We start from the raw sequence: 12,157 nt of genomic DNA on the forward strand, positions 1-12,157 counted from the left end.
CACCATGAAGGCAGGACATCCATTTTATCCTGGTCAAGTGTGGTGACCTGTTAAACCCTCCACAGAGGGGCTGATACTGAGCAGTATGCTGATGTCCAAACAAATGTTTGAATACCGAACAAATTTCTCTCTCAACAAAGTCGTTTCTTCACAGTCCAAGCAGCCTTTTGACCACTTTCAAATAAAACAGAATGATGTTGGATGCAATCAAAAACTCCTCATGTCTGTAGACAAGAAGTCTGTCCATCTGAACATCAGAGTTTTCTGTTGCTTTATTCAAAATGTTCCCTCTCAAAATGAAGCATTCAACTTTCTCCCTCTCAACACTGAATATCTGATTCCTCACCAGTTACCATCATTATAAAGGAACATGATTTATTGTGTGTAAGAATTATAAGATAAAAGAGCAGAGCAGTTTATATGAGGCTTTTAGGAGGGCAACAGGGAAACAGGACTTTAGTCAGTGTCAATGAACTTCTTTGTTAGATAACATTCACTTTAACAAGTATGTCGGCCTATCAAATGTTTTTTCCTCTTGTCAGATGAAACTGACACAAAGAAAGTCTTTCCTGGTTTGTGCAATCAGAACTCAAAACACAAGGAGGTTTTGGAATTGTAAATTTTGATGACAGTTTGTTAACCATTGAAGAATATGTCAGTTCAGTGGTGGACTATAACTGAGTACATTTTCCCAAGCACTGACTGTTCATGCCACTTTCTTCCTCTACTTCGCTATATTTCAGAGAGAAATGTTGCACTTTTTTGCTTCATTGAATTTATCTGACAGCTTTAGTTACTTTACAAATTAATATTTTTGCACAAAACATACCAAAACTTTATAAGATGCCCAACAATATATATGAGTGTAGTTTCAAATCAGAACAGAATCAGAGCCAAAATCAGTCTGTTGATCTTTAGGTCCAAGTCCAAAACGACACCAGGATTTCTGTCTTGACTTAATCTTTCTTGTTTGCGGCCAAAACAATCGTTTTACTTTTTTCTGTGTTCATCTGTAGAAAATTCTGCAATTTAGCAAATGTAAAAGACTCCAGTCATGTGGTGACACTGTTAATGCTGAGTTGTCTGTCATCTGCAGAAGTATGATTGGAGATTCCATAACCTGAGCAAGCAGATGTTCAAAAGAAGAGGCCCGAGAATGGACCCCTGAGGAACTCCATGTGTGATCTTGGTTCGTTCAGGTTCACGATTACCAATTGACACAAAATTGTTGCAATCCTGTAAATACAATTTCAACCAATTTGGCACAGTGCCAGAGAGTCCCAACCATTTTCTAGTCTGTGGAGCAGTATCCCATGGTCAACTGTCCAATGCAGCACTCAGATCCAGTCATGACAAACCTGAAATTTTTTATGCATCACTGCTCAGATGATGTCAGTTGAAACTTTAACAAGTGCAGCCTCAGTGCTGTCGTGTGGTCGAAATCCGATCTGAACAACATTAAAGAAATTGTTTTGCACCAGGAAAGAGTTAAGTTGCTGAAAAAAGGCTTTTTTTAGAAGAGGTTTAATAACAGCAGTCTTGTGGGCCTTTGGAAAAAGGCCTGACTGAAGTGACCAGCTGACTGTTTATCTCTTCCACATGCAATGAATCCACTCTCTTAAATTCTTGAGTCAGTGCAAAACCTTCAGGGATCACAATGTCTGTATTTCAGTTGTTCCACCACTCCACAGACTGACAGGGGAACCATGGACTTTTAATGAGTCTAATGACTTTTAAAAGTATATCATCAGTGCTACCTCCTCTGAGTCCTTCTGGAGCTGAGCTAACTAGCTTGCAGCTTGAGCTTGACACAGCTGGATCTAGCTGGCTTGGGCCTGCTACATCTATGTGGAACTTGGGCTGGGAGGCCTGCTACGGCTAGTTAATTTTCCTTGATCCACCAACATCACCCAGGAGCTGCGGAGCCGAGCCTACCAGCTTGGGCCTGCATCCACCTGGAGCCTGGACCAACCGCCTTAGGCCTCCTGCATCCACCTGAGTCTCCTGCATCCACCCTGGGCCGAGCCAACTAGCTTGGGCCTGCTGTATCCCCCCGAAGCCTGAGCTGGCTGGCTTGGGCAAGCTGCATCTGCCTGGATCCTGGGCCTGGGGCCTGCCACTGCTACAACACCTACAGCTAAGCCAACTAGCTTGGGCCTATAACATCCCCCTGGAGCTGAGGGGGCAAACCTGGCTATCCTGGGCCTGCCCTGTTGCACCTGCTAGCCAGAACTAGCTGGCTTGGGCCTGCTAGGAGCCAGAGCAAACAAGCTCACTAGCTTGGGCCTGTAACATCTCAGATGCTGTCTGAGTCTTTATCTTTAACAAAAGCCCCCAGGCTCTCCCTTCATCTATTTTAAATGACTCATCCCCAGTGTACGATAAAACTGAGATTTTAAATTGTTTTAATAAGCATTTTGTGTCATCTGGGTCTATCTTTGAATCCACAAGAGCTGTTCCGGTGCCTCACAATATAAGCTCAGAAACACTTCCTGGGAAACCTTTTACATTTGCACCTTTTACCGTGCAGCAAGTTAAGCAAGGCCCTTAAAACTTTGAACCATAGTAAACCTCCCGGGCCAGATTTTGTAGAGCCTTACTTTGTAAAAATGGCTGCAGATTTTATTGCACAGCCCATCACAACACTTTTTAACTTATCCATTGAAAGCAAAGCGCTACCTTCAGTTTGGAAGTCAGCCTTTGTTATTCCTCTTTTAAAAGGAGGCGACCCAGCAATTTTAACCAATTACAGGCCAATTTCTAATTTGTGTGTCCTGTCAAAAATTCTCGAATCACTGGTGTGTGAGCAACTCAAAGATTTTTTATACACAAACAACCTTCTCTCAAGGCTGCAATCAGGTTTTAGGAAGAAGCACAGTACTATCACTGCTGTCACAAAAGTAATCAACGACATACTTGTTGCCCTTGATAAAAAAAACAGTACTGTGCAGCTCTCTTCATTGACCTGTCAAAGGCTTTTGACACCGTGGATCATGCGGTTCTTAGGGAAAGGCTTTCCAGTTTTGGTCTCTCAGACCATGTAGTTTCCTGGTTCACAAATTATTTAAGTGGCAGGAGCCAGTGTATCAAATATGATGGCTTGTGCTCTGAATTTGTTAGTGTACACAAGGGGGTGCCACAAGGTTCTGTTTTAGGCCCCCTCTTATTTATTATGTACATTAATGATGTGGGACGAAATGTGTCTGATGCTAATATGCATTTTTATGCCGATGACACCATAATTTACTGCTATGGTTCATCCCCTACCAATGCTGTTGAATCACTGCAGAAGGCTTTTAATGAGATCCAGTACAAATTTCTACAGCTAAAACTAGTACTCAATGCTGGTAAGACTAAACAAATGTTGTTCTCAAAGCCAAGAAAAGGGCTGATAAACATCCCCACAGTATTTACCCTTGAGGGAAATGAAATTGCGGTGGTACATCTGTATAAATATCTTGGTATTCTGCTTGATGACACCCTTACATTCAAAGCTCACATTGAAAATCTTGTTAAGAAATTTAAACTGAAACTGGGTTTCTTATTTAAAAATAAATTCTGTGTTTCTTTTAATGTCAAGAAGCGCCTTGTGTCTGCAACTCTTGTACCCATTTTAGATTATGGAGATCTGTTGTATATGAATGCTTCAGCTCAATGTCTGAATAAGATTGATTCTGTTTATCATGCTTCCCTGAGGTTCATTACTAACTGTAGGGCTCTAACCCATCACTGTGAACTATACTCCTGAGTACAATGGCCCTCACTCGCTACCAGGAGGTTGATTCACTGGTACACCTTCATATACAAAGCAATACTTGGACTACTGCCATCCTACATCTGCAGCCTCATCATGCTAAGGAGCGTTAACTCTTATGATCTGCGCTCCAATGACCAACTGCTGCTCTCTGTTCCGCCTTATTGCACAGAGCAGGGAAAAAAGGCCTTTGTTTTCTCTGCTCCTACCTCATGGAATAAGCTGCAAAAGGACATGAAACTAACAGAACTGATTCCATTGAGCAATTTTAATTCCAAAATGAGAACACTTGAGACTGACTCCCTGATTTGTACTTGTTTTAATTGAATTGTTTTTATAATCAAATTGAAATTTTTAACTTTGTAACTTGTGCTGCCACTTGGCCAGGACGATTTTCCTGGTAAAATAAAGGTTTAATAAAAAAAAAAATAAAAAAAAAAGGAGAGCAGGGAAACAGGACTTCAGTCAGTGTCAGCGAAACTTCCTCCTCAGATTACATTCTGCACATTCATTTTAATCTAAAAAAAATGTTGTTTTTTTTCCGCCTCCAGGCACCTGCCAGACGAAACTGACATTGAGACAGTGTTTCCCGGTTTGTGTAATCTGAGCTCAAAAGTTTTTTTTATGTCTTAATTCCATAAAAATGTGTTTTGTGCCAAATAAAACAACTGTCAGACATAGATAACTCACGTGAGAAGACATTTAAATTATGTAGTTGTTTTAGCTGGCAACCAGAATGCCTCTTACAAAATGTGGAAAGGGAGGAGACACAGAGGCACCAAACTGATGGCAAGTGGAAACATCGTCCTTCATCAGTGACACCATGTGGTGGTATTCTCCCCAGGAGAAAATCTGAAGGTTTGAATCCTGCTGGCAAGGCCCCACTGTTGAACCAGCAACAGCATCATTATCATTAATGGATTTATAACTTCTTCAGTTGTCACAGCTTCTCAGTGCATACAGGATGAAAAATGTCTCAATTATCAATAAATCCTGAAGCAAACAAATTATTACTTTAAAGAATTAATAAAATAATTAATAAAACTGAAATGACTGCATAAATATCTAATTAAAGGTATAATATATATGAATTAATTGATTGATTGATCGATTTATGATCGACCTTTTTGAGAGATGATGCTTGACGTTGATTGGTTATTCCTGCACATGACGGAAGGGGGAGGTCTCGGCCACGATGCCTCCTTCTTAATGAAGCTGTCAGGGAGGGAGCATTGTGTCGGAGCGTCTTTATTCATATCTCCCCTTTTCAGGGCATAACGATGGTGTTATACACTCCAAAACACATTAAGTGAATGACTTCCTGGTTTAATATTTCTTAAAAAATAATATACAGCAGCCGAGACAAACACTGTTGGCCACATTAGCCCCATGTGGTGGAGGTTATGAGCTACCGTCGGAGCAGGTCACTTACTGCAGTTCCTCCAAATACTGTTTCTAACAAACACTGGTGAAACATGCTGGGTGAATGGCAGGACACAATCTCCAAGACACACACACACACACACACACACACACACATCCATGAGTTCTTTAGGTCTGTTTATCAAGCAGGAAAACATCTATTACAATTTACCACCAGACAGATATTTACTGGAAAGTTTTAAATTCAGCAGCAAGTAAAGTCTGAGTTGCATTTGTCTCAATGAGTCCAAGTGCAGTTGCCTTTTTATACTGGACCTGTATAGCCTTCAACAGGACTTTCCAGCATCTCAGACAGGACATGTGGGCAGCATGTGTAGCCATGATATATTTAGCATGAGCATTTGTTTAACATAAAGGCTGAAAAGAGTAAGCAGAGAAGAGTAAACATTAATGTGTACATCTATCTCAAGTCTATTCTGTAGGTTGATTCTGCTTTCAAGACAAAAATCAAAGATTGGAATTATTCTGATGCCAAATGTACCAGCAGTTCATCATGAAAGCAGGCCTTTGTTATATGAAGTAATACACTTGTGTAATACACAAGTAAACTAACTTGTAAACATTTTCTCCTGTTCAACTAAGATGACCTTTTGCTACCTGGAGTGTGCTTCTAAAAAACAGTGTCGGCAGTAATGTTTCCATAAGACTTCAATCAAGTCTCCATTTGTTTTCTCCTGAACAAAGTTACTGCTCCCTAACCCACAGATCAGTTTTACCAGATTAAAATCAACAAATGTAATGATGTATGCAATTGAAAATCCACCTCAAGTAACAGACGAAGACCAAACCTGCATGCATATCGCCGCAGTCCCAGTGTTTGCTAACCGACCCCAGGTGGTGCAGCTGTGTCAAAGTTGTATGGTTTTAAAACATCAACCAAATGTACCATCAGCGCCATCTAGTGACAGTTTAACAGTGTAGAAATAAAAGTAACTGAATACACACTTTAAAATACGACGAGTCTACACGAACCCAACTTCATAAGGTGAAGCACTGATGGAGAGGAGCGCAATAATGTGATTCCTGGTTTGGACACTGGAGGGAGCCAAACGCCAAATTGGAGCGGATGAGAAACAGACTGGAGAAAGTCTTAGTAGTATATTAGAATATTTATTGTTGTTTAAGTTAAAATAGTGCATTGGGATGTTAAAGCTAAACATGGCAGGGTTGAAAGGCAAAGATTATTGCTCACAATTTCCTGTAGCCGTATCTAGAAAATCTGTGCCTATTTTACAATGTTTGTCACTTATTTCCTGATTACAGTCATTATTGTTACAATATGTTCCTTATTTCCTTTCAGTTCAGTGGTTTATTTAACAGAGGTAGTGCAGATTAATAAACTCTGCAATAAATATGTTTCATCTATGGTGTTCTATCCCGTTTTAGTTTCAGTACCCTTGGCATTTCATTTAAATGCCAGAAACAAGATGTAAATCCTTATTCCCCTCTAAAAGGCATTTGTCAGTATCTATAGGGCAAAAACAGATTAATGTGAGGACTTAATGGAAAAAGAGTTTAAAGAAAATGTGTCACATTTATAAGCACTGTGACAGAAGTGACTGTGTTACATGAGTTTTCAAAGGTGAGACATCATAGAGCTAAAATAGCAACAAAGGACTACAGGGCCAGATGACTAATATCAAGTTATTTAATCTGTTAATGGGAACAAAAATAATGCAGTTTAACAAAGAGGAACCGTAGTCACAAGATGAGACGGGGATGTGACTGACATGTGAAGTCCATGGTTTAAAAAACACAGCTGACACGCAACCTCGTTACTTCAGGTCTTGAAATGTGGTTACAGTGGTACAGTCACCAGTTTCAACATTTCTAACATTTCTCATTGTGCTGCGTGCAGGGTTTGGTCTGGCTTGGGGCAATTGTCTTGAATCAGATGTTTCGCTGTGCAATTGTCCAGATTATGTAGTGAGTTTATTAAATTAAATTACCTCTAAAGTGGAATATTTTCATTGTTCCGCCACAGAAGTTAAAAAGTAATCAGAAAAATGCAGACTTTTTGTGTGTTTGTTCACTAAAACGCTGCATTGTTTTGCTGTTACAATGATTAGACCAGAATTGTCAAAGAGAAAATACACTGTCATTTAGAAGTCTGCATTTGTGGGGGATTGTTGATCTCCTGTTGCATCTAAGCACCAAAGACTTTCTGTCAAGACTAAATTATCACATATCATCTTATAATAAACGGATATCTTTACTGCATTCACTTGTCTCTCCTGATTAAAACATGACAAGTGACATACATTTAACACCTTATTGCTTATTCATTTCCCATGTACAGTTAACATCTTAAAATAAGAATGCATATTATTTAAAAAATTATTATTCTTGTAACCAAACACTGTATTATAAAGGTACATTTAATTAGTTGTAATTTTTTGTAAGGCTTCAGGCTTCATAAGTGACACATTAAACTTTATCTCAGGCACCAAATGTATTTGTTTGCATGTGCACTGAGCAGTCAAGAACATCCCACCTTGAAGACATTTGCATGAGTCACATAGCATCTGTACATTCCTGCATTTTGATTGAACGGTTAAATAAGATGAACACACACTTAGGAATCACACCCACTGCACTGGAGGTGAACCACAAACTTGACTGATCAATGTGCAAATGATAGCTGTGTGATGAAATATGAAAAGAGATGTATTAACGGGAAACAATACAATCTATGTAAAATACTGTGCCAGAGTGGATCATCTGATTTTCAACATAGAAGCAACTGTGTAATCTTAAAATCCATTGAATCACTCAAGAACCTGGAGCCACGTCAACAGCTGCCACACAAAGATTACGCTTCTGTTTGCCTTCTTTGCATCTGTGGAAAAACTTCAATTTTCTGAAGACATACGCCCTGGCCTGAAGCTAGTTTACAAATCAGATACCATAGAAAGAAAAGCAACACCTAACAGAATCACAAAAAATCAGATTACTTTATTAATCCATTTTGTACAAAATTGTTCCATTTTTGACATCCTCCAAACATCATTTTCTACAGTACCAACACAGTATATTGTTACATGTTAGGAATGGCAACTCTGTTCTGTATAATGATCCAGGATAATTTGATAATAACTAGTTATAATGAGACTGCAGCCTGTAGGTATTGGGGCTTGGCTTGGCTTGGTTTGGGATCTCATTAGAAGTACCCAATTGGGTCCTCCTGGCTCTTGCCATGCTGCATATCACTCAGCTCAATGTCTCCTCCATAACATGGGAGCTTTTCGTGAATACGGAGGTGAACGTGATCGTCTCCCCCGACATAGACCTGCAAGGAAGAAAAAGTAGAGTCTCAGGGGATGTTTAAACCTGCATTTTTTTTAGAAACAAGTTGTAAACACAGCACGGATTTTCTGCTAACTTGATAAGACATAGTTGGCATTCAGATGGATTGGTGTGTGTCCACACTGCAAACATGTATATGACAAGTTGTTGGGACTTTAAAAACATACTTAGCATTAAACATTGAAATTACCTTGACGAAGTAGTTGGTCCCCGCCACAAGCTGCGTCGTGTAGGTCTTGGCTGTGAAAACATCATAAGTCTTCCCTGCTTTTTGCTCTGCATGGGACTTTACCTGAGTCACAATGATATGATAGTAAGATCAAAACAAAGTGAAACACGGGCCCTTGTTACTATGTGTGCATTGTTCGGGGGAAGAAAATCAAGATGAAATGATAATATCCATTTTTTGTACTTACGCTCTCACAGATTTTCTGAATCTTTTCGTCGGCTTCAGATGGCAGGGCAGTCCCACCACACATCATCGGCATTGTGACGGCTTTTCTTGCTGAGAAGTAGCGAAAAGAGAGATTTAACCGACTGTCTGACAGTGAGGCATTCTAGTTGAGTCAGGGCGTCATATGACTCTGTGTGTTGGATTATACCATCGATGTGGGGGGGGGGTGCTGTTTTTAAATGACGTCGCAAACCGACTGACAGAACAAGTGAAGTTTATGAGATGTGAATCCCCATAGAAATTATTTCTATATATTTTGGCTGAACTGGAAAGGTAAAGTTGTTTGTAATATAAGAATTATGAATGAATACATTTCTCTGCTTTGCCCGCTTTACAAACGATGTGAGTTAGTCCGAGGCGTGGCTGTGTTGTGATGTGCTGTTCAGAAACAGGACAGCGCCCTTAAGAGTCATTTCCTGTATTTGTGTCACGTGGGGGTCGCCAGTGACCCGCCCCTTCAGGATCGTGGCAGCCGGTCCTGAGTTCCTTCACTCCAATGCGAGAAGTGGACGTGACTACAGATTATGACCCATTATTTCGCCTTGAGAGTCACCGAAGTACAAATTGGACCCATATTTAACAAGCATACATATCTTCTGAACACTCTAAAACTAAAATAATATTTTTCTCGCTCACAAATCAGGAGAAAATTGACTTTGTTCGAAACCTATGAAGTCTCTGTCTCAGCAAGACATTCTCGCGAGATCTGGAGCAATCATTTAGATAGATAAAAACGAGTCAAAATAAGGCGTAAGCATTACATTTGTATTGAATCAAGTGGTGTATTGTTTTGACATGGACGAGCGATAGTTTATCGGTAGTCAGTTAGCGTAAGTGGTAATCTTATTCAACGGTGTTGAGGTGATATGACTTGTCCACATGGACTGGTTGGACTGGAAAATCAGTACATACTGCAGCAGGAATACAACGCTAAAAACTTGCCACAGATTCATGAAAGCGATTTGTGACCCTGAATGATTAGATTAAGTTTCTATCATAAGAATTAGATTTTTACTTCCTTTTTTTGACTTGCTGTTACATCGCCCAGAGCTGTGGTGGGCGCACACATATGCACTTAATTTCCTGCACTTGCAGTGGTGGAAAGTAACTACATATATGTATTAAACCATTGTATTCAAGTACAATTTTCAGATACTTTATGATTACTGTTGTATTTTATACTCAAGCACACCTATTTGACGGCTGTAGTTACAAGTGAACTATGCTCAGGAGGTAAAGCAGGTCACACACTCGTCACAGGGTTGGCAATTTCATCCTAGCTCCTTCAGTCACCATATTTAAGTGTCCTGAGTAAGACACTGATTTGGATCTGATCGTCTTTTCTCACTTAACCTTACACCCACCTGGCTTAGAAGGCAATCAGTACTGTCACTCTCTGACTCTTGCCAGACTTCTCTACCTCCACTCCTTATTCTGCCATTCCCACCTACCCTGCAATCACCTCATTTACCCTGCTGCTTTTCCTCTCTCTGCATTTGGGTCCGACTCTGTATTTCCTGAGTGTAACCACCCATGCAACCTGGCTTTCCAGTTTTCGAGCAATTAATTCAATCTTGACCGACAAGATTGGGGGTGAGCCTTGTTTACTGTGCATATAAATCACACAATTACATTCAGCCTCAAGCACGCAGGCAAATGAAGAGAGATAGATACTTTCAAATTCAAATGGGAAAATGGGAAACCCAATGAGGACATCTGGTGGACAAAAGTGACACATCCAGGCTCTTTAAGAGATTCAGATGTAATACACATCCTAATCCTAATTTAAGTGGATCAATCAGTAAATTGCAGTAAGTTCAACAAAACATTAATGTTTCCTCCTCAGACAGCTTTATTTAATGTTCTGTAGCCATGCTAGCAGCAAGTCTCTGGGGATGGGGTCTGTTGGTGGTTCTCCTACTTTGGTCCAGACTGAAATATGTCAATAACTACTGGATGTGTTCCGTGAAATCAGGTACAGACATCCATGTTCCCTGGAGGATAAATCCTACTAACTTTAGTGATACCACAACTTTTTTTCTAGCACCACCACAAAGTTGACAATTTAGTTTCTATTGAAATACTTTCATCAACTATTGGATGGATTGCCATATGCTATGCAGACAGCATTGGTCCCCAGAGGTTGTGCCATACTGACCTTTTCTCTAGTGCCTCCATTATCACCATCATCCTGTGCAATATCTCAACATCTTCTTGTCGACTGGCACAAAATTTTGCACAGACATCCATGTCTCTCAGATGATTAATCCTATGATTTTGATGATCCTGTCATCTCACCTCCAGCACCACCATGGTTTTAAAATTTTAATTCATCCAATACATTTTTTTATAACAAATACCTTAAAAACTAATGACATTCCCCTCAAGCTGCACTTTGTGTTTAGCTAATGTTAGCATGCTAACACGCTAAACTATGATGGTGAACATTATACGTACCAGCTAAACGTCAGCATGTTGCTGTTGTGACTATGTTAACATTAATATTTAATGCTGTTAAAGCCTGACAAAGCTGTCAACATGGCTTGAGACTCAGTTTTTTTAGTCCTTCTTTGGCTTAGTGCTGAAAAGTTGGGAGACAGGACTTCAGTTTCAGTGTCCTTCCTTGTTTGATTATGTATGTTCCTCATCTCTTTTTAATCTCAAAGGTAAATATTGTACTGGCTGGAGTCTGTTACAGCAGCACCACAAGCAAAAGAAAGGTCTGGAAAAAAGCAGAAAAATATGCATAACCTGTGTAGCAGCAGCAGCAGCAGCAGCGGCAATGTACCCCCTAGGTAGCTCACACTGTACCTGGTGCACAGCAGCAAAGCAAGCAGGCTGCAAGACCCAGGCTAAAACATGTGTTTCAGCAGTTACACTTTACAGACATGATACTGGCAGCTTTCAGAAGTGGAAGTGTGTAGGCAGTTAGAAACAAGGCTGCTCTGTTTGTGAAGACTTTGCAGAATGTTGCTGCTGTATTGTGTGAGTGGAAATCTCAAGGGTCAGTGAAGAGATGCTTTAACGTGTTAGGTTCAGCAGTGATAATGAGGCTGCACCAAATATATTCCCTCACAATGGCTGAATTATGCCATCAGACTGGGCAGGACTACCCCCGGGGAACAGTAAATGAAGCTACATGCATTATTCCTCCATCTGGGGGTGGTGGGTGGTGATGGAAGAGGTTTTTCACCGACAAT

The 12,157-nt window shown here is 40.2% G+C and overlaps 1 protein-coding gene across 1 annotated transcript; it reads right to left on the bottom strand.

Moving 5' to 3' along the window:
- Positions 1-8,132: 8,132 nt before the first annotated feature.
- On the bottom strand, positions 8,133-9,076 carry LOC121623986 (cystatin-B-like). Its single transcript, XM_041961553.1, has 3 exons — positions 8,920-9,076; positions 8,694-8,795; positions 8,133-8,486 (listed from the first exon to the last, which is right to left on the bottom strand). Exons 1-3 carry the CDS (start codon positions 8,989-8,991, stop codon positions 8,358-8,360), a joined length of 303 nt encoding a protein of 100 aa, XP_041817487.1. The 5' UTR covers positions 8,992-9,076; the 3' UTR covers positions 8,133-8,357.
- Between the last annotated feature and the right edge of the window lie 3,081 nt (positions 9,077-12,157).

Source organism: Chelmon rostratus, chromosome 20, assembly GCF_017976325.1.
Source record: "Chelmon rostratus isolate fCheRos1 chromosome 20, fCheRos1.pri, whole genome shotgun sequence".
Taxonomy (NCBI): domain Eukaryota; kingdom Metazoa; phylum Chordata; class Actinopteri; order Chaetodontiformes; family Chaetodontidae; genus Chelmon; species Chelmon rostratus.